This window comes from Scyliorhinus canicula, chromosome 3 (assembly GCF_902713615.1).
Source record: "Scyliorhinus canicula chromosome 3, sScyCan1.1, whole genome shotgun sequence".
Taxonomy (NCBI): domain Eukaryota; kingdom Metazoa; phylum Chordata; class Chondrichthyes; order Carcharhiniformes; family Scyliorhinidae; genus Scyliorhinus; species Scyliorhinus canicula.
The window spans coordinates 87666435-87694354 of record NC_052148.1 but is presented as its reverse complement, the minus strand read 5'-3'; the positions used below and the strand labels follow the sequence as shown (position 1 = coordinate 87694354).

Sequence of the window (27920 nt, the reverse complement as noted above, 5' to 3'; positions counted from 1 at the left end):
TCACAGCATAGGATGGCGCAGGCCCATAAAATCAGCAAGTCAGCTTTGCTGTCATAAGTATCCATCTGAAGTTCTGAATTATGGTTAATCTGTTGATGTTTTGTATTTATTTAAATAAGGAATGTAGTTTAAGTCTGCTGCAATCTGGCAATTCTCGTGGAGAGTTTTTTTTAAATTGGAAGCAACTTATACATTTTCTCTTTTTCTCTTTTGCAGGAAATGCAAAGCTAAGCAAACCACCGATTGGAGCACTGCTATTTTGCTATGCATTATTGTGGCTCAGAAGAAACTTGAAATACTATTAGATGAAATGAGCAATATCAATAACTAATGTTTGCTCTTCATATGTATTAGAATTAGATTTGCAGCTCGAGATTAACTTTGTATTATCCACATTATCAAGGTTTTTTTATTAATCCTCGAATGTATCACTGCAGTGCACCTTTCAATAACAGCTAGGCTTCTTTGTCCACTAATAACAACTGGTCGATCAAGTCCACTAATAACTACTGAGCTATTGTACTATCTAATAACTACTTGGCACAATACCTTCTAATGACTCGTAAGCTACCATACCGTTTATTAACTATTAGGCGATTGTACTTTCCAATATCTATTAAATATCATTATGGGATCCTGGGCTTTAGAAATAGAGGCATAAAGTGCAAAAGCAAGTAAGTTATGAGGAACTTTTTATAAAACTCTGGCTCAACCTCAGATGAAATATTCCACATAATTCAGGGAAAAGGTGGAGACATTAGAGAAGGCTCAGAAAACATGTATGAAAATGATTCCAAGGATGGAGGACTTCAGTTACGTGGATAGATTTGAGAATCTTAACATTGTTTTTCTTGATGAAAAGTAGGTTGAGAGGAGATTTGATAGTGGTGTTCAAAATTATGAGGGTTGTGTACAGAGCAGACAAACTGTTCCCACTGGTTTAAGGGTTGAACCCAAAGGACACTTGTATTCAGGACAGTTTCTTTGAGCAGTAAGTTTTCAGGCCAACTGGGGTGCAGGCTATTTTGGACATGGCAAAAACTGGGCTACCCTATGATTCAATAACTTATTCGTAAAAGAACCTCTCGGCAACAATGAGCATGGCATGACAGATTTCCACATTCAGTCGAAGGGTGAGACCTGTAAATCTAGTGTCTTGAACTTAAATAAAGGCTGTTACAAAGGTATGAGGACAGAATTGTATAAAGTGAATGGGGCAAAATAGGTTAAAAGGTATGACTGTAGAGAAACAGTGACAGACATTTAAGTCTATATTCCATTAAGAAAGAAAGACTGCGTGAAGGGTGGACCATCCCTGATTAACCAACAAAGTTAATGACAGTATCGAATTGATCGAAAGATTGTATGGTACTGTGAAGATTAATGGCAGGTCAGAAAATTGGATAGATTTTAGAAATTAGCAAAGAATGATTCAAACAATAGTAAGGAAAGCAAAAGCTATCTAGAAATAGATAGTAAGAATTTCTAAAAGTATTTAAAAACAAAAACAGTAATTAAAGTGAGCATTGGTCCCTTAAAAGTGTGAAAATTGGGAATTAATAATGGGAAACGCAGAAATGGTGGAAGCAATAAACAGGTATTTTCTGTCTGTCCTCAATGTAGAAGACACAAAAAACATACCAAGGATAATTGAAAATCAAGGGGTAAAAGGAAGGAGGAACTTATGATAATCGTCATGGAAAAGGTACTGGGAAAACTATTAGAATGAAACGTTGACAAGTTCCCGGGACCTGATAGCTGCAGAGATCGTTGTAATCTTCCAAAATTCCCTTGATTCTGTAAAGGTCCCAGATGATTGGAAAATCACAAGTTAACACCAGGGTTCAAAAAAGCAGGGAGGCAGAAAGAAGGAAACTACAGGCCAGTTAGCCTAAAATCTGTCAGGGAAAAGGCAAGAGCTATTATTATGGAAGTAATGGTGTGACATTTAGAAAATCATAATACAATCAGGCAGATTGATGCCTTGATTTATTCCTCGGTTAAAGGGATTATACTAGAAGGTGTATTGGAGGCATATTCCATCATTTGAAAAGAGAATTAGGTAATTATCTGAAGAAAATAATTGGCAGGACTATGGCAATGAGGCAGGAGAGTCGGCATAATTGAGTGGCTCTTGCAGAGAGCTGGCATGGACATGATAGGCCGAATGGTCGCCTGTGTTGTAACCACTCTATGATTCTGCGAAACTAAATACCGTACCCTCTAACAACTACGAAGCATCTTACCCTTTAACATCTACTCCACAGATAACAACTGGACTACCCTATGATTTAATAAACACTAGTACCATAACCTCTGATTGTTACTGGGGTACCATTTTGCCTGGAATAACTATTAGGCTGTCGTACCATCAAACAACTTGTGCCAAACCCGCTAATAACCAGTAGTGTGTTGTTCCTCGTGTCTTAATAAAGCTCGTAGTCTCAAAGTTGGAGAAGATGCTTTATTGTGAATTTGTTCTGTCTTCAGAGCTTAACTTACGGCTACCTCAAATGCTGCCTGCTTGTGTCTATGTCCTGCTACCAGTTCTGCCTTCCGTGAAGTGTGTCCTCACTTCCTGTCCCGGTGTATTTATAGCTCTCCCGTGCTCCCTCTAGTGCTTGCTCAGTTGTATTGCATCTACTCAGATCTACAATCACCACAAGTAGGTCCTGTGCCTCCTAATAAATACGAGGGTTAGTGTACCCTCCAGTAATTACGAGACTACTAGAATGTTTTTATCTGTTTCAAACAAATGGAGTGTTGAACATGCAATCTTTTATGGTTGGTTTGATAAACATTCAAACTGATCTGAAGGAAATTGAACAAAACTATTCCCAGTTAAGGGATGGGAAATTTTGAAGAATATGTACAGACTGAATAGGAATTTGAGGACCAGAGCATAGATAATTGCCATTTAAAAAATTTGCATTAAAGATAAGTGTCTTAAGTATCACAATTAATAAGACTCTTGATTTTCCATCTTGTTGTTTGGATAAGAAAATACCTAAGCTGTGGAAAGAGGTCATACAAACATATTACATTTCTCTATGTAAATAACTGTTAATACTCTAATAACTGCTGGAAGACGTCAAGTAGGCATTGTAGCGATTTCAGATTATCAAATAGAGTAAACTGTTTCTTAAAATAGCTGCTGAGAGTGCCTGTCACCAAACACTGAAACAGAATGTTATCATTTATTGCGAGGGGAATTGAATACAAAAATAGGAAGGCTATGCTTCAATTACATAGAGCACTAGTGAGACCACATTTTGAGTACTGTGTACAGTATTGGTCACATTTTTTAAGGAAGGATGTAAATGTGTTGGAAACAACACAGAGAAGGTTTACCAGACTAATACCAAGAATAGGTTGTCTTATGAGGAAAGGTTGGACAGGTCAGGCTTGTATTCTCTGTAGTTTAGAAGAATAAGTGATGATTGAAACATATAAGACCCTGAGGGGTCTTGACAGGGTGGATGTGGAGTGGATGTTTCCTCTGTGGGAGAATCTAGAACTAGAACCGGAATTTTCCGGCTATTCACTCCGGAAGAATCTACTGGTTCGCCGACTGCTAACCCCGCTGTGGGTTTCTCGGCAATAGGGGTGCGCAGAACAGGAAACCCCGTTGACAATGGAGAGATCAGTAGATCCCACCTCCGGTCAATGGTGGGCTGCCTCCACAAAATACGCGGCTGGGGTCGCAGATAATCCCCGCCCCTAGGAATCACTGCTCAAAAATAAAGGGCTGCCCATTTAAAATGAAAATGAGGCAAAACATCTTCTCTCAAAAGATTTGTGAGTCTTTGCAACTCTTTTCTTGAAAAGGTGGTGGAAGCAGATTCTTTGAATATTTTTAAGGCAGAGGTGGAAAGATTATTGGTAAGCAAGTGGATGATAGGTTATTGGGGAAAGGCAGGATGCAGATCCGAGGCTATCAGATCAGCCATGGTCTTGTTAAATAGTGGAGCAGGCTCAAGGGGCCGAGTGGCCTACTCATCCTTCTTGTTCTGATGTTAATGTTGAGAACACTGATTGAATTTTGTCTAGTTTCCCATAATAATGCAACTTTGGAGATAATTTAATGATAATATTGAAATGACATTAATTTAACAAATCAAAGAAGAAACACCTCTGTTATGAGAACAGAGTGAATATTGGGGAGGTGGTGGCATAGTGGTATTGTCGCTGGACTAATAATCCAGAGACACAGGATAATGATCTGGGCACCCAGGTTCGAATGCCACCATGGTTGAAGGAATCCCACCATGGTTGTTGGAATTCAAACTCAATAAAATATTTGGAATTAAAAGTCTAATGAAACCATTGTCAATTGTTGTAAAAACCCATCTGGTTCACTCATGGGCGTCATAGTGGCACAGTGCTGCCTCACAGGGACCCGGGTTTGATTCCAACCTCGGGTGACTGAATGTGCATTTCCTCCCAGAGTCTGCATTGGTTTTCTCTGGGTGCACTGGTTTCTTCCCACAGTCCAAAGATGTGCAGCTGTGTATTGGCCATGCTAAAAAGCCCCTAGGTGGGATTATGGGGATAAAGCCAGGGATTAGTGCAGACTTGATGGGCTGAATGGCCTCCTTCTGCTCTGTAAGGATTTTATGATTCTGTGATTAAAGCTGTCTAAACTACTGGGCCCCAGGAACAATTCCTAACATTATTGTGGTGTTCATAATATTATCAAATGAAGCACCGAACTTCTATTTGTGTGAAAAACAGATAGATTTTATTTTCTTGTGCTTCCTACCTGAAATAATAATGTTTCAATGGAAACAAATTTCAGTCAAATCAATTGGACTAAATACTGGACTAGGCTAAATCTTGCATTACAGGGAACTGCAGAGTCTACTTATGTGACTTAATTGAAGAGTATTTTGTGAATTTTAATTGATTTTCAACGTGATTGAACGCCTTTATTTTTTGGAGGGCTGTTGTTGATTCAACACCATCATTGGGTACATTTTTTTGGATCCGTCTTTTAATTCTATGCTCATCCACTTTCAATAAATAAGTTGGTGGTTGGTAAGGGACAGGATTCAGCTGCCTTCACTGAATTTAAACTCTTATGGCACTAACAATGTATTAGCATTATTGGTGGGTGGTGGGGGAGGTGGTTGCACAGAGATGGTGGTGTAGTGGTAATGGCGCTGGATAAGTAAACCAGAGATCTGGGCTAATGTCGTGGGGGCATGGGTTCACATCCCAGCTGGTAGAATTTGAATTGAATTAAATTATCATCTCTAATGGTGACCGTGAAACTATCATCATTGGCTGGGGAAAAGAAATGCCCCCTGGTTCCTGAATGCCCTTAAAGGGAAGGAAATCTGCCTGGTCTGGCCTACATGTGACTCCAGACCTACAGCAATGTTGTTAACTCTTAACTGCCCTCTCAAATGGCCTAGCAAGCCATCAGTTCAAGGGCAATTAGGAATGGGCAACATCTTGTCAGCGACACCCACATCCGATCAAATAATTTGTACATATTTGAACAGTTGCTTTTAGGCTTTACATGAAAAAAGTGAAGAAAGGCCATTCAGCCCATGTACGTGTGTGCGAAAATACCAATGGAGTCTACTGATCTCCTACCATTACTCAGATAGAAAAAACACCAGTGACACTATTCCCGAGTTTTGTTGGTCTCCTGGCAGAGTTACTGTGATAGACCATGGAATTCACAGGCGTTCATTGAATTTTGTTGAATAGAATATTTCTCCAGTAACTTTTTTTGACAATGCATTAAACTGAAATCTGAGTAAACCAATTCTGCTATTAACTAATGATACATTAAGATGACCAGAGTACAAGTAATTAGAATTAGAGATTTTGCTAATTCTGAACAGCAGTTTATTACCTTCTATTGTATTGATTTCAAGATATAGGGATGATTTGGACATGGGCTTAAGAAGTGACATCTTAAAATAAGCAGGTGAAACAAGTTGCCTAGCAGCAAGATGGACGCACAAAGACTTTGAAAAGGCCCAGGATTTTTCAGAGCACTTCCCACTTTGCTGCATTATCTTTGCCAGAAAAGCAACAAAAAAGTTCAAGCACAAAAACTGACTTTCTGTCACATTTTTGGCAAAGTTACTGGCGCGCAGAGACAAGTCTTGCATTGAGCTGACATGTTGCTAGGAATGATGTACCTGGGTTAAGCAGAGGAAGAATCAGCTCAACAGCGGTTTTAGTTGAAAAGTCTGTATGTGGGACACAGATAGGATGAGGGCACCAGTGGAAACAGACAAAGATAATAATATTGGGAGTGACTCAATAACGCGGAGAATGGGGGTAATTTTCACTTTGTGTGTAAGTGTAAAATGGGCGATATTCAACCTTCCATACAGTCAATGGAAATGAAAGACAGGACCAATGCAAAAGCAGGTGACTGAACTGGTGATAGCACATATTTTACACTATCGCCTAAAGTCAAATTTATCCCTAAAGAATTTGAGTTACAATGTTTACACCGTTCATGCTGCTGCTGTTGTTTACTTTATGTGCAGATTCTGATTGTCCTATTCCCTTTGTGTTTTTCTTGGCCTGCTATTTGAAGAGCCTATATTATTGTATGGCTTTTGTCTGTTTAATAGAAAGAACTTAAAAATACACTGTGGATAACAGTTTGAGGTATTTTTATAACATCTCCCACTGTTGTAAATTTAAGTTCTATACTACTCTAAGCTAAAGCCTCATCGGTAACATGCTTTTACATGCTATTTTGTTCTGACCTGTAATTTATTTAAAGCGCTTGACTGAAAGGCTGGAGAATTTGAGAATTAAATGTGTGAAAGCCAGCTCACAGTTTTAGCCCCACTGTCGTGACTGATCAAGCCAATATGTACTTTTGGAGCTATTGTTAGACATACATGTCAAGATACTTTGTCGTCACAGGTTATGGTCACAACAGAAGCCACTTTATTTCCATTATTTCTCTGGAAATAAGTGGTTTTAATCAGTTGCCTTTTGCTGTCTTCCTGCAATTATAACACGACTGTCTTATTTTGCATAATTAACAGTTGTTGACAATTTTTCACTTAAAACCTTTGCTTAAAAACTTCCCTATCAATTATGTATTTGGCTCTCTCTCTCACTGACCTTCCATCTTCCACCCCCTGACCCACCTACCACCCCTGCTGCCCTTTGCTTTTCAAAGATATCCTTTTTCCATTGTCAGGCACCTATGTGAGGATGTTGTTTTCTCTTCGGCTGCTGTTGTTTTACGTCAGTTGTTGAAAAAGTTGTAAATGAGATGTACCAGTTTAACTTAATGTACATTGATATAATACAGCAATAAATGAGGTCAATGTTTCTAAAGTGTATGTCTGTGGCTTTGTGTTTTTTTAAGCTAAATCTTATAGGTAACGTGCATTAGCCTGATGAATTTCTTGCATTAACCTTCAGAATTTTTTAGTCATCTTGGATTGAGCAGTTGTGCAATTTATGACCAGAAGATGGCAACAAATTGCTTTTTTAAAAAATCTGGTTTCAGTCAAAGGGTAAAAAGGATGGAAGGACTGTGCATTTTGTAGAAGCTGCATTTGAAATATATTTTGGAATAGGTACAATTTAACAGAAATTAAACAGAGGACGCTATTAAACAGCCACGCTGAGCCTGAAAAGCAGCTCACTGAGGCACAGCTGGGCTGATAGAAGCCGGGAGACCCCACTCCTGGGGCCTACCCGGCTCGCAACGCCTTGTGAGATCTAATGTGATCTCGCAAGACGTGATGTAAATCCCGTCCATTGTGAGCAGGATCACTTTTTGGCAGATCTGCATATTAAGGCGAGTCAGCTAGTCTCACTTGAATATGCAGTTTCCAGAGGTACCCGAGATATTGGGAACTATTCCCTTCGCTTCAGAGACCTTGGGCGAGTGCCATTTAGTATTGGTCTCCACAAATGGTGACCAGACAGAACGGACTTGTGGGGGTTTCCCAGGGGATTGGAGCATGGCCTTTGGGCAGGTTAGTACTCTGGCACTACTGGAGCCACCTGTGCATCTTGGCATTGCCAGTCTGGCACCCTGACAGTGCCAAATGGGTGCCAGCCAGGCCCTGCCAAGGTACTATGCTAGCATTTTTTGTGTGGTGGTTATCGGGCCAGGGGTGCCCTGTGCAGGTGTTGGGGGTGGTGCTCTGGGCTTGGGGACTCTCTATATTGCGTTGGAGCTTGGGGAGGCCAGAGTCTGGCGACCGGAGCTCCTCAGTGCAGAAAACAGAGCCAAGTGTGGCCTCCACGCCGTGTTCCCCGTTGAGCCTCCCTATCGGACTTGAGTGCCATTTAAGAGAGTTGTGTTTCTTGCCGCTGCGAGTACCGGGAAACTCGCGGCTAAAGGTGCTTGCTCTGGGAATTTGTTCCCATTTAGTTAAATTATGCCCAGAGTCCTGTGTCGTGTGCTTTTATCCAGGTTTTTCCCGACGCTCACAGCGAGAAAAACTCCGCAATATAACGAGGCTCTGTTTCATTTTGGGGTCTCGCACTTTCCTGCACTGAGGAGCTCCACTATATAAGGCGCCCCGATCTCGTGACCCCTGGACCCCCAAATTCTCCCATGTCGTCGAGCACCCCCCCCCCCCCCCCACCTCACCAAATAAAGGGAGGGCAGTCCTTGGTCCGATCCCCGTGTGGGCAAAATGCCATCTGGGCACCTTGATACTGCTAATCTGGCACTCTGGCAGTGCCCCTTCCAGCCTGGTAATGCCAGCTGGGCACTCTGGCAATGGCAGAGTGGAACCCAGGTGGCACTGCCAGAGTGCCCATGTGGTAGTGCGAGGTTAGCAGTGCCAGGGTGCCTGGTGGCATCAGGGGTGCCAGGGTACCACCCTACCAAGGGCCCAGCCACCCAGGGGCCCCTGATCACCTGGGAGACCCCTCCCTCAAGTGTCAGTATGTCTAGTCCCCATTTGTGGAGGCCAGTACTAATCGGCGGTTCCTTGGGGTCTCCAAGGCACGGGGGTTAGATCCCGCACCTTGGATAACCCCGGAGAGTGCATGTCAAAGTGCTGATTAGCCAGATCTGTATCCTGCTCATTGTGGGCAGGATCCGGATTGCGACATCTCGCGAGACCCCATTAGAGGTCTCACACAAGATTTACTGGCTGCTTCGCACCCCGGTTTAGAACATAGAACATAGAACAGTACAGCACAGAACAGGCCCTTCGGCCCTCAATGTTGTGCCGAGCCATGATCACCCTACTCAAACCCACGTATCCACCTTATACCCGTAACCCAACAACCCCCCCTTAACCTTACTTTTTGTAGGACACTACAGGCAATTTAGCATGGCCAATCCACCTAACCCACACATCTTTGGACTGTGGGAGGAAACCGGAGTACCCGGAGGAAACCCACGCACACAGGGGGAGGACGTGCAGACTCCACACAGACAGTGACCCAGCCGGGAATCGAACCTGGGACCCTGGAGCTGTGAAGCATTTATGCTAACCACCATGCTACCCTGCTGCCCTTAGGTTTGGGCGGGGCCATTAGATTTCACCCAATGGGGTATAAATTTCCTCTGGCATGTCGTGAGATCTAAATTGGGCACTGAATGCCCCAATCAGTAGACCTGGGATCAGCCTGAACTTGTGCCAGTGGTCTCATTAATGTTATTTTGGTGGGGATCAGGAAAATTGGAGCAGGGCAGGCCTGACACCACTCTGCTTAGGAGAGCCCCATTTCCTTGAAGAATCCTAAAGCAGGTATTAGGCCCTGCATTAATATATGCAACTCACCTATGGTCCATTTTGAGTGGTTACCCTAAACATCTGAGAAAGGGCCCAACCCAATATTGCAGCAGATGTCTTTCAGATGTCCTTGGAACACAGGTCTGCAAAATTAGTTTTCATTGTGCCTGGGTGCAGTGAAAAGAGTGCACTTAGCTTCACAAAACTAAGGTAAGGGATTAAATATTCCTGTAAGAAAAGAATAATCGATTTAATACAAGTCTAAATTCCAGACTTTTACTGTTCTTCAAGTATTGCAACTTCCAAATGAACTTGAGTCTTTGACTAATTTTCCAAAATATTTAGAACTTATTGTTTTGTTACAATCAAGGTTTTTTTTTAACCCAATTTCATCACTACTTGCGTAATTTCAATTCCCCAAATGTTAACTTTTTGTTTGTTTTAGCTGTGCTCAGATCTCCTGAGAGAAAAATATTCCACTTCAGTCTCGCCCAGTGTCACAGAGCTCATTATAAACCATACTGTGGTGTCCACGCAGTGAAACAAGATCACCAGGCATTTTTTTTAATTGATCCTGAGAGAGCAGACAACATTTAACTATTCCACAGTGGAGTCTTCTAATAACGATGGAGCCCAGCTCTAATTTCCGTGTCTCCGTTCTAAACTGAGAATAGGAGACATAGGAAGATTCCAAAATGTGTCTATGGAGATAGACATACCTTAGAGACAGACAAGTTACCACCTTCTGTTAGCTGCAATGTCAAAAAAAAACTCCTCAGAAAAAAAATCAAATTCAGTGAGAAGACAGATGTATGTAAATCAAGGATGTGGTGCTATTAAGTACAGTTAGCGGGAAGCGCAGGCCTGCAGGCCTTGCCAAGCCTGGTGCTGACAATAATTTGGGATTTCTTGACACGGTTTCTTTTGGGAAATTAAAGAGCTGTTATGCACTGCCTGACAGAAGTGACGGAACATTAAATAATAATTATACTTCAGTGATTGCTTCTCCTCATGATTGGATGAGTGAAGTGTGAGTGGCAGTCGCAATGATTAGCTCTTAGTTCGATCATACAGGATGAATGTCTCCTCTATTCAAAGCAACATTAACGTGTAACTATACTGGATTGGTACACTACAAGGTCATTGTAACAAATAGCGAGCCTAACTAATGTTCTCTTTGTGACTTATAGACAGTAAATGTATATCTATTAATGTTTGATAATCCAGCATGTGGGTATGCAAAAGAATATAAGAACATAAGAAAGGAGAAGTAGCCAATTTGGCTCCTCAGTCCTGCTCCACTGTGCAGTATGATCATAGCTAATCTTCCACCTCAAGTCCCCCTTCTTGAACAATCCCATCTCCCTTAATTCCCTTTGTGCCCAAAGGTCAAATAACCCCTGACTTGAATCTTGTCAACATCTGAGAATCCACAGGTCTTTGGGATGTAATTACAAAGGTTCACAAACCTTCAAGTGAAGACACTTCTCTTCATATCAATTGTAAATGACTGTCTCCTTGTTCTAAGACTGTGACCTCATGTTCTAGATTACCCAGCCAGATGAAACATTTTCTCAGCATCTACATCGTCCTTTAAGAATTTGCTCTAGTTCACTCAGATCTCATTAAGATTTTGTTCCTTATTCCACCTCCTTCCTGCCCACCCTGACCCTGACAGGGTATTATATCCCCACTCAATGCCCAATTAATGGCCATTTAAGGACCTGCATCTGCCTGCACTGGTATAATATCCTGGGCAGTGGAAGGTGGGCGAGAGTGCAAAGTTAGTGAAAGGACAGGAAGGAAGGGTGTACCTGCTTTTGGAGGTTTCCTGTCCATATTGGGGCCAGCCCAAAATCAGGCAACCTCTTTGCACCTCCCTGCCCAACCTCCAAAACCCACCCTCCCATGGATCTGTAGGTGGGGGAGGGGGTGGTTGCCATGTGTTACAGCCCAGATGTTAGGGTTGACTTGAGGGTTCCAGTGTATGCATCTCATTGCTATAGATCTTAAATGGCTGAGAGTCAAGTATTGATCCTTACAATACTTCACTAGTTGCTAGCTGCCAATCGCCCCCAAAAATGATTCTTTGATTCAGAGAGTCAGAGTTACTTACAGCACAGAGGAGATCATTTGGCTCATCAGGTCCATTCCACCACCCTGCAGAGCAAACCAGTCAGTCAAACTCCAGTCCAGTCAGTGGGCAGCACGGTAGCACAGTGGGTAGCACTGTTGCTTCACAGCTCCAGGGTCCCAGGTTTGATTCCCGGCTTGGATCACTGTCTGTGCGGAGTCTACACGTTCTCCCTGTGTCTGCATGGGTTTCCTCCGGGTGCTCCGGTTTCCTCCCAAAAGACCCGAAAGACGTGCTTTCAGGTAATTTGAGTATTCTAAATTCTCCCTCTGTGTACCCAAACAGGCGACAAAGGGTTTTTCACAGCAACCTCATTGCAGTAGTAATGTAAGCCTTGTGACAATAAAGATCATTATTATTATTAACAGAGTTAAGTGCTGTCAGTTCCTAGTGACCACTTCAAAGTCACTCACGATGAAGGGAGATGATTGGAAAGCACTTAATTCTGTTTGAAGTGGTCCAGGAACTGTCAGTCAAAGTTAGATGTTTATAAACATTGTGGTCAGTTTCTCAGCTGACCACTTTGAAGTTACTCAACCTAAAGGAAGATGAATGGAGCAATGCTGACAGCTGGGAGAGGGAGGTGAGTGTAAGCTTTCAATTAGAGCCTAGTAAAATCAATATGAAGAGAAATGAATGAATGTTTTACAGATCAAAGATCTGAGGGGGTTGAAACACAGCTGACTAGGTTTCCCTTTCTCGGAAATATTATTTTTTCGCTTTTTAAAATTTTTTCCAATTAAGGGGCAATTTAGCGTAGCCAATCCACCTACTCTGCACATCTTGGGTTGTAGGGGCGAAACCCACGCAAACACGAGGAGAATGTGCAAACTCCACCCTGCTGCCCCTCTTTCCAGGAATTGACAGATGCTGCTTCCTGTGTTGAGTCTGTAGGTCTATTGGACAGGTGATGTTAAAGCAGTGATTGTTTTCATTGCCTCTGTCTGGACTGCTCTCGAGCTTCCTGACAGGGATCTCTTCTGGGAGGGAGGGGTGGTCTCTTTAATCTGTGGAGGGTTTCTTTAGGGGGTCTCTGTGGGAGCTCTCCTCATTTAGGGGATCTCTTTGGGGGTCTATATATTTAAGGGATCTCTGGTGGGGGAAGGGTCTGATGGGGGTGGGGTAGGCAGGTCTTGCATTATGTGGGTAAGGGTAGCCCTCCGATGGATTTTGGGGTCTCTGGGTTACTCCAGAAGTCTCGTAATATCACCATTACACCACTAGCTCGTCATTATTTGTTCAAACTTCCAGTGTTCCATAGTTCAAATTATGCTGCAAAAGCTTTTTGACTTGAAGGGTCTTGAAAGAAGACTAACTAATATGTTTAAAGATGTGACACTCCAGCCAGACCTGGCCCTATTTTTGTGTCTTCTTTGTGCCATTACAAAAATTTCTCACTTTATCTGAAGTTTGTCACATTGTAAAGGAAACGATTTCAATGAAAAAATGAAAATGAAATCAAGTGTCAGACTGAGTAATTGACCGTGTCTAGGCAGAAAACTCTTTTTCAGGAGAAAAATCTAATACAAAGCTGCAAAGAGATGTCAAGCTGAAAGATATCTGAAATGATGCGCTCTTCAAGAAACTAATTTGGTTCTTATTGACAAACTCAGAAGTCAACACGTGAGATTATTATTAATATTCAATCTCCGAGACAGCAACTAAATTTGAATGCAACATTTTCATCTTCCGTTTTTTCAGGGTCCTGGAGCATGATTAGAATTTCAGAAATGTGGAATTTCTGTTGAGATTTTCCCGAATGATCACCTTCAAATTGATGGAATTCTATAGAAAGAGATATCTGGCCTTGTTTCACTCCAGCGGGAGAGGCCAAAAACGAGAACCGCGCCAGTTTGCGATGCAACCGGCCCACTCCCATCGGCAAAATCACGTTCCCGTCGTAGGGTGGTCAGATCACCAATTATCACTACTTAAGCCCTATTTCCATACAATTAATGGGAGCCACCCCATATCCAACGGCCTCCCGCGATCCAGGGGCCTCCCCAGCAAGCGGTCACACTGGTGCCAATTAGTGCTTTTTTGAAAAACGTGGACCTGATGGATGGGCATCTGCGGGGAGCCAAGGAGATGAGCAGCAATTTTTGCTCAGAGGCAATGTGCCCAGGGGCACTGGACCTGCTGCCCCTGTGATCGGGGGTTGAGGGCCCAATGGGGGGTGCAGTCTCTGCTGCAGGTGGGCCGCCATGGCGGCTTAGTATATTGGGGCTGGAGGGGCTCTGCTGATGGGGTGGGAGGGTCGACAGTGCACGTGTCCGCCATGCCAACCCCTGGATGGTGTGTTCCGGTTCTGAGGGCTACCCTAGTCCATGCCTGTTTGCCGAACGATCATACATAACTCCCATTGACCGCAGAGGCATCTGGCTGTGTGGCTGAAGGCTATTGCTAATGGGAATCGGCAATCCTGGTTAAGTAGCACTTCATAATATCAACCTTTATTCAAGTCACAAGTGGGCTGACATTAATACTACAATGAAGTTACTGTGAAAGTTCAAAATAAATTAAAGTGTTGGAAATACACAAAGGGTAATAAGTATTTCAATTATATTTTTACCAATTAAGGGCAATTTAGCGTGGCCAATCTGTCTACATTGCACATATTTGGGTTGTGGGGGTGAGGCCCATGCAGACACAAGGAGAATGTGCAATCTCCACACGGAGAGTGACCTAGGGCCGGGATCAAACCCGGGTTCTCAGCACTGTAGGCAGCAGCGTTAACCACTGTGCTACCGTGCCGCCCCGAGAAAGATGGGATAATATTTGTAATCGCATTCCTCAATAGAACCGGGCACTGCTTTGTATTATTTGGGCAGTGATTTTCCCAACCCCAGGAGGAGATGTATCTCTATTACACCAGCAGAACAAAGTTGGTGGTCATTCGAGGTATTTACCTAAGGGTTTTGCAGGTCCACAAATTTTCATATCTATTAATGTAGTGATTGGTGTAAATCCTGTGTCAAACAAGTGCAATGTATTCACATGCCTCAGAACTGGAGGTCAGCCAGTAACATGCTGTTAGCCTTCAGTTGTCTCGCAACATGTGGAGATAGTGTTCGGATGGACTCTCAATTCCCAAAATACAGAACCCTTTGAGTTTAGGAATTTCTCATCATCTCGGTGCTAAATTATCACCCCTTTTCCTATGTTCCTGACTCCCCAGACAGGAGAACCAACCGCTCCTTACTCGCCCTGTCAAACCCCTTCAAAATCTTCTATGTTTCAATGAGATCGGTTTTCATTCTTCTAAACTCCAGCGAATATAGACCCAATTTACTCAATCTCTCATCTTAGGACAGCCCTCTCATCTCAGGAACTGATCTAGTTTTATCGTGCTGTTGTGAATCATAGAATCCCTACTGTACAGAAGGAGGCCATTCAGCCCATCAAGTCTCCACCAATCCTCTGAAGGAGCACCTGACCTAGGCCCACACCCCTGCCCCATTCCCGCAACCTCACCCAACCTTTGGACACTATGGGACAATTTACCATGGTCCATCCGCCTAACCGGAACAGATTTGGACTGTGGGAGAAAACCAGAACTGCCGTGGGAAACCCACGCAGACACGGGGAGAACGTGCAAACTCCACACAGTCACCCAAGGTCTGAATCAAACCTGAGTCCCTACTGCTGTGAGGCAGCAGTGCTAACCAATGTGCCACCATGTCGTCGTGAAGCATCCTGGGATGTTTTAATCCAGGTTGTTGTTGTTGTAGAGAGCTCATGCCAGAAGAGGGCAGTAATCAAACACAGAAATGGGCTTTGGATGAATTGCTGTGAAGAACTGTGCAGAGGGTGTGAATTAGTTTACAGCTAACCTTGCATTGGGTCTGGGTGGCTGTTAGCAGCAGTTGACCTCAATTTTTGTTTTATCATCAACCAGGCCTGACTTTTCGCTGCCAGTGGCAGTTATTCATTGTTTTGGACTATACTCCTGCTAAATGAATCATGCACATCTAACAGTGATGTTAGTTGTCAAGATCACTTCATTAGAAGTAGTATGTGTGCCTGTTAGAAGCTGATCATGATCATTATGGAAAGGAATCTCTATAAGCAAATTTTAGTGTCATTATTAATGCAAAATGTTTAGTACTTAGAGTGAATGGCTGTAATTAGTTTGTGAACTTTCACTGGAGTTAATCGCAATGGAACACATGAATAATGTTGATATGAATGCATGCCGCATAGACACAAATCAATGTGTTCATGCTGCATTCAGTACTATTTAAAAATCTTGCTTCAGGAGTCTCTGACGACGCCATACAGCACACAGGACAAAATGACCACGATAATTGCAAGTTTGAATTGGTTTTAACTTATCTTTTAATGTCAGGGAAATGTGAAAATACTTTGATTTTATTTTCAGACATCATTTTCTCCTTAATAATTATACAGGGCAATATTTTCAACTCAAAGCTGTCCTCCAAATATGGCATGTATAAACATTCATGCTTGCTTAACTGGTGGTGGATCAGATGCACGATTGGTACCAACGGATTCTGAACTCTTTAGCAACACAAACATGGGAGACCAGCAGTGATTATGCTAAAGGATGTATTCAGATTATGAAGCTCTGCACTATCCCCCTTCACAGCTGACTTCCTAATATTTCCTCCGAAAGAAAATAACTGACTTTGATATAAAATAATGCAATTTGCGGACCTTTTTACTGTTTTTACTCTGGATTATTTTGCATCTGTGTCTCTGTAGAACACAAATTGAACGATAGGTAGGATGCAACAAATACTGGTCTATTCTCAATGCACAATTACTCTCCACTCCCCGAAGGTTCTCTCGTCCTGACCCACACCCAGGTCAGGGTTTTTATACTGTGAGGGCTCTCCTTGTTAAAGAGGAAGCACCATCCTGTTAGTGGGGAAGTTCATATTCCGTGGAGATAATGGGGAATCGGATGGACCACACCTCATGATCTGTGTGGGGGTTGTAACACCCATGGCACAGTCCAACTTCCATAACTTCAAGAATGTCCATTCTCACTTTGATATCTAAGGAAGCTTTAAATAAAATGTCCAAAAGAAATAAACAGGAACCCTGAATCATAGTTTTAGCTACTGTCCTTTATCCTATTACTTCATAGAATCTTTTACTCTTGATGAATAAGTAGAACACATCTTCAGACCTCATTTGAAGTTCAAAACTACGAAGTAAATTAATGTTACAAAAAAAAACAATAATAACCATATAATTCAGGCACGTGGTGACCCATCTCTCACTTGAAATGGCAATTTAAAAAATTTGCACTCATAGCTAAGTCCAATTCCCCTTCTGGAATGATTATAAATAGCTGCCCTATTACTCAGTGTGTACTTGTTTTTACTCACTTTGGTTAGACAAATCATATCAGTCTCATCAGATGAGTTGCTGCGACTATGCGATTTCTGATTTAAAAATAATGAGCAATGGCCTTGGCTTTTGAAGTACAATTAGAATACATTGTTGGGGTCTTTGGCTTTATAAATAGGGGCATAGAGTACGAAAGCAAGGAAGTTATGCTAATCCTATAGATTCAGCTCTACCTGGAGTCATGTGGCCAATTCTGGGCACTACACTTTAGGAAAGATACAAAGACCTGCAGAGGAGTGGTGTGTTTGGCAGGTTGGTTCGATGTGGACTGCACTCGATGCAGGGAAGTTAGAAACAGACGTCTAACACTGGAGAAGATCCAACACTGTTTTATTCAACTATAGAACTGCTATACATATTCAGCTGTGAGTCGACATTATACTGATCTGACTGGTGACCTTGTAGTAGCCTGACCAGGCTTACTAGCTATTGCAAGGTGTTTGCACTTGCTGGCTCGTGGACTCTGACTGTCTCAGTAGCTGGGTCCCAAGAGAACGGGAAACCTAGTGCCCTCTGGCTTTATAGTGGTAGTGTCCTGTCTGGTGGTTGGCTGTATTGTGTTGTATGCTTACTGGTCATCCTATGTGTCAATCACTGCCTGTCTGCATCTCATTATATTCATGAGACCAGACATGAGAGATTTCAGTTAAGTGGGAAAACTGGTATTTTTCACCTTCGCGCAGCAAGAATTAAGGAGAGGTTTGAGAGGCGTGTTCAAAATCTTGAAGGGATTTGATGGCATAATTAAGAAGAAATTAATTGCAGTTGCAGATGAATTGGTAACCAGAGGATCCAGATATGAGGGATTTGTAATAGTGCTCAATGCAAAATGCAGAAATATTTTTTATACAAAAAGTTGTTGTGATGGGGAATGCATTACCTGATAGCATGGGGGATGCACATTTCAGAACAACTTTCAGATGGGAATTGAAGTGGAAACATTTTCAGGACTATGGGGAAAACAGCAGAGGGTTGAAACTAATTGGATTGTCCTTTCAATGAGCTGTCACAGGTGTGATGGGCCAAATTGCCTCCTGCTGTGCTGTATCATTCCGTGATTTTCTGAGAATTGCACCGAAACTCAAAGAAAGGGAACACAGAATAATGTTCTCTGGCATATTTCCGTGATTGGGAAAGGGAATAGGTCCACCAAGAGAATTAAATGAAGATGTAAATATATGTTTGGTTCATAAATAACAAAGCTGCCTTCATAAATAATACAGAACCTCTTCAAGTGCAGGAAAGGCAGACTGTGATAGCAACAAACAAAATGGTTCTGAGGAACATTGATGGAGGGACCGTGGGCAGGCAGGGAAAAAGATGAATCACCAGAGGAGTTGGATCACATAATAGAAGTCAACAGGGGAGTATTGACTCGGTATCCCAGAGAAACGCACATGCACTCGAGACCAGAAGATGACAGGAAATATTAATTTAGAGTCAGATCTAGTTACATGAATGCCAGAAATAAGGGGTGCGATTCAGTGGCCTCATCGCATCCAATTTGGTGTTGGGACGAGGCCGTTGAAATTTGCGAGCTTGAAATGTCTCCCGAGATACAACGGAATCTCGCGGAATGTCGCGATTTGGATTTTGTCTTCACTGGCTCATTTAAATTTATGTTTGCTGGATTCTCACAGCACTCAGTTCAAGCATGGACCAGGCATAACGACACCTGGAGGGGTCTCCCATGCCATTAGAGCTCCCAGGGTGTTTGGGGACAAGGCAGGGTGGCACACTGGAACTCCTGCTGGCAACCAGGCATCTTGGTGCTGCCAACCTCTCATCCCGACAGTGCCATCCAGGCACTTGCTACCCTGGTACCCAAGTGGTACTGCCAAGCTGGCAGGCACACTGTCAGAGCACTGGGCTGCAAGTGCCAGGGTGCCCAGGTGCCAGTTTGGCAATGGTAGGGATTGGGCCTGGGTAATCTTACCAGGTAGAGCGGAGATTCCCAGGGGGCCTCCTCAAAGTTGGGGGAAGGTGTCAAAATTGATTGGGGTAGCCAGACAAAATAGTGCTCCGATCTGTGAGGAGAAAGTTCGCCAGCAGGAAATCCATCTGAGTGAGGCCTTGGCAGAAGAAACTCCCCAAAGCTAAAAGATACAACAAAGTGCTGTTGAATAGTGAGGTATTTCACGGCACTGCAACCGCTGACAAACACCCCGCTAAATCCGCCCAAAACTGGATGCACCCGGCCAAGGTGTCAGAACGAAAGACTGAGAGAACTGTGATGCAGTGGAAACATTATAAACATGGTGATGTACCATCGATTGTACGCGAGGCGAGTGATTTACCAAAGTCTGGCTTTAATTAACTAGAACACAGCTCTGCGATCGTCTACAGTGGAAAGGGACGATCGTCAGGCGTCTGAGCATTTATACCTCGTTAATAGAGGCGTGGTTAACTCAGCCTCTCGGCCAATCGGTCGAGAGGCACATGACCGACCAGGGCCAATGGTAAGCCAACGTTCTGGCCCAATGGCAGACGAGTATGCAGATCATATCACCACACATGGTTAAGCCCAGAGGATAGAAATTAATGCAATATTCTAGGACATCAGACAGTCAGAAAAGGGCAGATTGCCAAGAAAAGGAGGTGGTGAAACCTAGGATGTGAAGGTTTAGGAGCTAAATTAATTAGATTCAGTGGGTGGGGGAAAACAACAAAACAAACTACTCTGGTTAGACTCTGATGCACAGATATATAATTTAACAACAGGTTAATGTTACAAACTTCAGGTATAAACAGGAATATGATTGACTCCTTAAAGTGATGAAAAGATTATGTGAAAACATGGAAGCTATTTTAATGAGCAGCTCCAATCAACCATTTAATAACTGGGAAAACAGAAGCTTGAATCAAAATTGTAATGCATGACTGCTTCGTAAATCAATGCATCAAACTAAGCTACAGCGAGGAATGCTCAACTTGACCTGTAATTTGATAATAACACAGGAAATGTCCAGAAAATGGAAAACCGAGCAGAGATCACAGATCACATCGAGAGTTGATAAAATGATCAGCACAGGGAATTATCAGAGATTTCTGCTGCTCTACAGTTGTAACCTGGAAGAAACACCATTTAGGTGTGTAAAAATGGCTTGATTGAACTTCTACCAATGTTACAATGGTGCAGCAGAGAAAGCTACTGGGATTCCACCAGAGTCAGATATGTAACATCCAAAGCCTAAAATCCCAAGAATCGAAGAAACAGCAAAACAAAATGGATTGAGGATATTCAACAACACAATCGTAGTTGAGCAGTAGAACATTTTTTAAAGGATTAAAGCAAATTTTGCAGGACAAATACACAGCTTGAATCAGTTCAGAAGAATTGAACATGACTCGAAAAAAAACATCAAGTGCAAATAAAATTTAAACCTACAAACCCTCATCCAAACTTTTTTTTAAATTTAGAGTACCCAATTCATTTTTTCCAATTAAGGAGAAATTTAGGTGGCCAATCCACCTAGCCAGCACATCTTTGGGTTATGGGGGCGAAACCCACGCAAACACTGGGAGAATGTGCAAACACGACACGGACAGTGACCCAGAGCCGGGATCGAACCTGGAATCTTGGCTAATCACTGCGCCACCTTGTTGCCCTCTCATCCAAAGTTTTACTGCCTGTACCCTATCTCACATCAAGACCCATTTAGTTAGGACTCCTGTCCTTGGTTGAGTGGACCAAAGTAAGGAAGTGTGACACGCCTTTATTGCTTTTCACTAGTGAATATAGTTTTGTGCATATCTTAGCCTCCAGACCCCACTGTTGCAATGCTCTCATATCTGGCCTTCCATCACATTCACCTTTGTTAGAATTCTGCTCAGTCAAAACTCTGCTGCCTGTATTCCCCTCATGACTCATCATCCCAATGCTAACTAATATTGGCTCCAGTTTCAGCAATGCCTCCAATTGTAAAAATGTTCTCCACGTGTGTTTCCCGTAACCTCCATCAGTACTGCAACCGCTCCTGCAGTTATCCCTCCTCCGATATTTATCTTATGCATCCTCCCTGGCTTTAACGTACCACTGCGAGACATGCCTTCAACCACTTAGCCTTCAGACTCTGGAATTCCCTCATTAAACAGTTTCACCTCCATCCTTTTCAGTCCTCCTTAAAACTCACCTCTTTAACCAAACTTTGCCTTTGGCACTTCATAATTTTCTCCCTTAAAGGCTCTGCATGGCACTGTTGTTGCTTTACTTTGATGGCTGGTCTGTTCCTAGCCTCCACATTACTCCAATACCCTTTCACTCCCCACCATACACACACATAATCCAGCAACGTACACTTGATGGCAGAAGAAAGGGGTTCAACTTGGGCCCTTGTTTGTCACAATAAGGTTATTCAGCTGTTTTCACAATAACATGGCACATCAGACTGGATCTCATCATTCAATGCTATTGGGAGAAAAATCAATAGATGGGGACATGTGTGGCAGCGTTGGCCCGATAGTTTCACAGCTCCAACTGCAACTAATTCACCCAGTTTATCTGCTTCAGAAAATTCTTCTTCTAGTATTAAAGAATCTCTTCATAAGAAGAAGGTGTTCAACATAATTACTGGCATACTTCTTGGGTATATTGCTTTTAATTTTACACTCAATTTAGTCCTGTATCGTTTGGTTAAGTTAATCAAACCAGTGACAATGTTTTGTGGTAGAGAAACCAAAGATCACTTCACAATGCCTGTTACAGTGAGCTTTAGGGTAGACCGAACACTCGGGGCACACAGTAGCTTTTGTGGCTCGAGGTTGAGGGGTGGGCAGTGAGGTGCTGGCTGAGAAGGGTGGGATCTTTGAGGCCTTTGATGTTGACTTTCTTGTGGCAATTTCTTCTGTGTTTTCATTATTATTTCACAAGGTGTGGATGTCACTGGCTTGGCCACATTTGTTGCCCAATCCCTAATTGTCCTTGAAAATGCTGTGGTGAGCAACCTTCTTGAATTTCTGCAGTTCACGTTGTGCAGGTGCACCCAGAGTACTAATAGGAAGGGAGTCCATGATTGCCATCCCATCCACCACCTTAAACATTCACTCCCTCCACCACTGATGAACAGTGGCAGCAATATGTACCATCCACATGATGCACTGCAAAACCTCACCAAGTCTCCTTCCACAGCACATTCCAAGCTGCGACCTCTATCCAAAATAACTAGATCAGCAGGAAATGCCACCACCTGTATTTCCCCTCCAAGCCACACGTCACCCTGATTTGGAGATATGGAAGCAATTTTACAGCCTCGTCACAATGGGAATGGGGCCAGAAAATGTGACGAGCTGTTCAAAATTACATTGACTTCAGCGGGACCGCAAGAACCAATTTGGCCCAATATCGGCCTTCATTGTTACTGAGTGTAATCGTGGAACCCCTAAGAGCACGGTGGAAGTATCACATATAACAAAAAAAAACACTAACCTCACATACATCACAGTCCTGGCTACAAGTATTGATAAAATATACCGTTATCAAAACTATTGAAGAGTTAAACATGCTAGAGGATGCCAAAAAAAAGTCCCCTCCTTTGTGATGTGGCAGCTTGTTACTTTTAGACAGTGCAGCAACAGTAACGGACAGGGAATTGAATAATTAGAGTTACTCAGGAGGGTGAGATTGATCTACTGACACTTTCAAATGAGAAAAAGCTTTTTTGTTTCAGGTGTAAGTTTTAGACTTCACTCAATTCTGGAAATTTAATAGATTTCAAAGCTTTCAATTACTTTGAAGGATAATCACGAAATGATGAATAAAAGTGTCATCATCTTGCCCTCTACAATTGAAGTTCAAATACCCACAGCTTTCTTTCTGGAATTTTTCTGGAAGAGGGCTGGAAGGTGGGAGGCGGGAAGGCCTTCTAAAATGGTGGCACAAATACAAGGCCTTCCTGTCGGTGTGGGATATTTTCAACGGCAGGGCCATCAGCGGAGCAGCTGTCCACCTACAGAAAATGATCGGCAAATTAAGTCGATCACTTCCCATCCATGCCAGCTTTTTATCAGCGATGGAACGGGCTTCCAATAAATTGTGCTGCTCTCCTAGCAAGTGACAGATGGGACGAGGGGCTGTTGGGGGGGGGGGGGGGGGGGGGAAAGCAAAACTTATTGCACTTTGATGGTCCTCTCCCTGCAACCTCAGCAGCGGTGACCTCTATTGTGGTGCTGCTGCTGCCGAGCTGCTGGCCCTTTGATTGGGGCTGGTAGCTCTGTGATGTGTAGCACCATTCTCAATTGAATGGAAGGGGTCACTGCAATCAAGGTCCCACACTGCGTCCCTCCGTCTATCCATGAAGGGTAGTAAGGACTGCTTTTGGTCTCAGTAGCAGGACAATCCCAGGATTCGAGAAGGTTCCAGCCCTTTTGGATGTTACAATCAGCTGTGACATGGGCATACCATTTGTTGTTAGTTCTTTTAGCCTCTTGGTTCATTCATGTTGGAGCACAGATCACTGAGCAGGATTTTGCACCTAGATTATGTAATTAATACTGTAATTTAAATAAGTTACTGGGTGGATCACAATATTACATTTCGGAATGCATTGTCAACTCCAATTTCACGGGGTGTCTATTGGAAAACCTCTTGAAAGTGGCCACATGCACCTACAGTTCTTGTAATGACAATACTAGGCCTCGACAATTCTGAGACAGAATGCTGTACACTGCTGTTGCCATTCAGAATACATTTTCACACCAAAGTATTGGAAGACTGAATGGTGCGACCATCAATTCACTCGAGACATGAGTAGAAGTAAACCGTGGCTTTAATCAACTTAGAACAGTGCCTGCCTGCGACTGAACCAATGCTGAGAACTGCCTGCAGGTCAACTGCTCTTTATACCTTCCTTCAAGGAGGAGGAGCCAGGGGCGGAGCCCATACATGCCCCAACATGTTCCCCTATGGATAATGCCATACAATGGCCCATAGGAGAAGCCCACAAGGGCAACTGTATGGCACAGATACAAATATACAAATACAAGTGCGACAGCACAGATACAAATACACTGGTGGATTATTAATATAATACATTCATCACACTGAACAACATTGTGTTTGCCGTAACATGAATAGTTAAACATTGCAATAATTTTCAAATACTGACTGTATTACAAAGATGGCCACACTTTTACTTCATTGGCTTTGAAGCGTTTCGAAGCATTTATTGGTCGTGAATGGTGCGATATGAATGCAAACCTTTATTATCCTAAAAATCTGTAATATTAGCAGTTAAAGATCGAAGAACAAAGAAAGGTACAATACCGGAACAGGCCCTTCAGCCCTCCAAGCCTCGCCGACTAGGTTGCCTGTTTAACTTAAAACCTTCTCTGCTTCTGGGGTCACAGCCCTCTATTTCCATTCTATTCATGTATTTGTCAAGACACCACTTAAACGTCACTATCATAACTGCTTCCACCACCTCATCTCCTCTAAACTTTGCCCCTTGCACCTCAAACCTATATTCCCTAGTATTTGACTGTTCCATCCTGAAACTAAGATTTTTTTCAATGTTTTTATTGATTTTAATATTTTATGGTACATAATTCTATCATCACTGACAAAGCCAAGATTCCGTCTCCCCCCCGCCATCGAACAGATTGAGATGGGTGTACATATATATGTGATGTGACCTGGAACTTTCTGGCTATCTACCTGTTTGCTTCCCCCCCCCTCCCCTGTAGCTACGGGCCTTATCTGGCCATTCCACCCTGTTTGGACACTTTGTATTGGCCGTGACGAGTGCCGTGCAGAGTACTGTTATTTACTCTGCACCCTCCCTTTTGCTTTTTGGGCCCCTTCTCCATGACTTAGCCGCCTGCGTCCTATGATCTGCTCTGCTGGTTTTTTGCTCCCCCTCCACTGCTGGCTTTGAGCAGGGATCTTGGAATAAGTTGGTGAACGGCCTCCACATTTTGTGGAAGCCCTCTTCCGACCCACGGATGGTGAGTTTTACTTTCTCCGTTTGGAGGAATTCCAACAGGTCGGACAGCCAGTCTGCAGTTTTGGGTGGTGCTGCTGATTGCCAGCTGAGCAAGATCTTTTGGCGGGAGATTATTAATTTCCAGGGCTGGCAAAGAGACTGCATCGGCTCTGGCTTGATCAATCTAGTTTTCCGGGACAAACAGTCCCTTTATTTAAGGTGGCCCAAAATATGTGGGTGTGGCTGGCCGAGCTTGCCTGGCACTGTTCACATTTGTCCTCCACCTCTGGGAATAACCTATTCATTCGGGCTCTGTTTAGGTGTGCTCTGTGCACCACCTTTAGTTGTGTTAGGCACAGCCCTGCGCATGTGGAGGTGAAGTTTGCCCTGTTCAATGCTTTGATCCAGAGTCCCCCCCCCCCCCACCCCCCCCCTCACCCCCCCTCCCACCCCCCACCCCACCCCCACTTCTGTCCCTAGTTCTGCCTCCCATTTTCCTCTCATCTCATCGGGGAAAACGTGCCTCCTCCAGCAGTCGCCCACATAGGTCCCGACAGTTCCCTTTCCCTAAGTCGCCCGCATCCAACAGTTCCTCTACTAGTGAGTGTTTCAGCGTCCATGGGCACGTCATCATTTTAAGTTGCTATATGTTTTAACTCATTTCCTTTGGGCAGTTGAAAACCTTGCCGTAGGTTCATCCAGTGTCGCTAATCCAGTGTCATTTGTGTATAGGTTATTAATCATCAATGTCCTTCCATCTTGTCTCCACCTTTTAAAGGTGGTGTCCATCGTTGCTGGCGGGAATGTGTGGTTGTTGCAGATGGGGATCATTGTGGACATTTCAGTCAGAAATGTTTCTCAATTGGCGCCATGACCGGAGCGGGGCTACCACCATTGGGCTTTTTGAGTGCTTAGTTGGTGGGGATGGGACTGCTGTTGTAAATAGAAGGAACGTCCCTGTGCAGGAACTATCCTCCACCTTCACCCACTCTGCTCACGGATCCTTCACCCATTCCCTCACTCTCTCTGCGGTGGCCGCCAGTCGTAGAATTGTAGGTTTGGGAGGGCCAGGTCTCCCGTGCTTCGCTTCCTTTGCAGAACCCTTTCTGGACCTTGGAGCTGCTACTGCTGGGCATCGTTAGTTCTGCTGTTGTACAAGAGGGTGAGGGGATGACTTTGCCCGATTCTGACAGGTTATTTTCGATTAAAAGTGCTTAAATCCAAATTCTCAGGAGGAGAGTCCCCTTTCGTGCATCCGCTCAGGATATCCCCATCACCAGAAGTCCTCAAAAAACTAAGATTTGAAGTAAATTTGAAATAAGTGCCTCCTTTTGAACTCCACCTCAGTTTTCTGTCGAACAGTGAAATCTTTCGAATTCATGGTGAGTGGCTTGGAAGGGAATGCCCAGGTGGCGGTGTTCCTCAGTATCTTCTGCCCTTGTTCTTCTAGATGGTCATGGATTTGGAGGGTACTGTCTAAGGAACCTTGGCGAGTTCCGGCAGCGTATCTTTGTAGATGGTATGCACAGCCGTTACGAATCGTCAGTGGTACAGGGAGTGGATGTTTTGGAAGATGTACCAATCAAGCGGGCTCCTTTGTCCTGGTTGGTGTCGAGCTTCTTCATTGTTGTTGGAGTTGCACTCATCCAGGCAAGTGGAGAGTATTCCATGACATTCCTGACTTTTGTCTTGCAAATGCTGTTCAGGTTTTTTGGGAGTGAGAAAGTGAGTTATTTGCCATTGAATTCCTGGCCTCTGAACTACTCTTGCGGCCACAGTATTAATATGGGTGGTCCAGCTCAGCTTCTGGTAAATGGTAACCCCCAAGATGTTAATAGTGGAGAATTCAGGGATGGTGATACCATTGAATATCAGAGGGTGATGGTTAAATTCTCTATTATTGGAGATAGTCATTGCCTCGTACTTATGTGGCATGAATGTTACTTGCCACTTGTCAGCTCAAGCCTGGATGTTGTCCAGTTCTTGTTGCATTTAGACATGGGCTTCTTCATTGTCTGAGGAGTCACGAATGGTGCAATGATGATTGTGCATTTTTTATGAGGGCCACGAAGAACCCAGCATGAGTTTGAAGAGTCAAACAAAAAATAACTTTATTTACAACAATATTTACACCACACCAGTGGTTCACTACTGGTTCCCTCACTTGCCAGTACCACTATGGCCAGTTCTATTTATACAGTTGCAAAGCTAACAATAGCCCCAACCCCCTCATTAGTGGAGCCCGTATTCCCCAAGAGTTTTGTGATAACCGATTGTCCCCATCCAAAAGGATCTGGGCAGATAACAGCACTCATCAGCAAGCATCTCTACTTCTGACCTTACACTGTAAGGAAGATCATTGATGAAGCAGCTGAGGCTGGTTGGGCCAAGGACAATCCCCTAAAGAACTCCTGCAGTGATGTCCTGGAACTGAGATGACTGATCTCCAATAACCACAGCCATCTTTCTTTGTGTTAAGTATGATTCCAACGAGTGGAGAGTTTCCCCCCCTGATTCCCATTGACTCCAGTTTTGCGCAAAGCCCAGAGGTTAGTATGAGGAAATGAATAAATGAATGTGATAAAAAATAGGATTATTAGTTAAAATAGTATAGATAATAGGGCCGGTCCGATGGTAGTGAGCTCACAGACAAAGGACAAAGGAATTTAGCAAAGCCTGGCTAGAGACCCTTGGGGGAGGGTAGCCTCATGGTGAGAATGGTGAAAAGGATGCTGGGTAACAATGCAAAGTGACCAATTGCAAAGTGACCAATTAGGATATAGGGCCAGG

General features: G+C 43.4%; 1 protein-coding gene across 2 annotated transcripts in view; it reads left to right on the top strand.

Annotated features, from left to right (window-relative positions):
• Positions 1–3379, top strand: part of LOC119962780 (embigin-like) — a 96607-nt gene extending 93228 nt beyond the window's left edge. For both annotated transcript variants that reach the window (XM_038790866.1, XM_038790865.1), the window contains exon 9: positions 217–3379. In XM_038790866.1, the coding sequence (XP_038646794.1) occupies positions 217–231 (15 nt within the window). In that variant the 3' untranslated portion in view covers positions 232–3379. The remainder of the gene's footprint in view (positions 1–216) is intronic.
• Positions 3380–27920: the final 24541 nt, after the last annotated feature.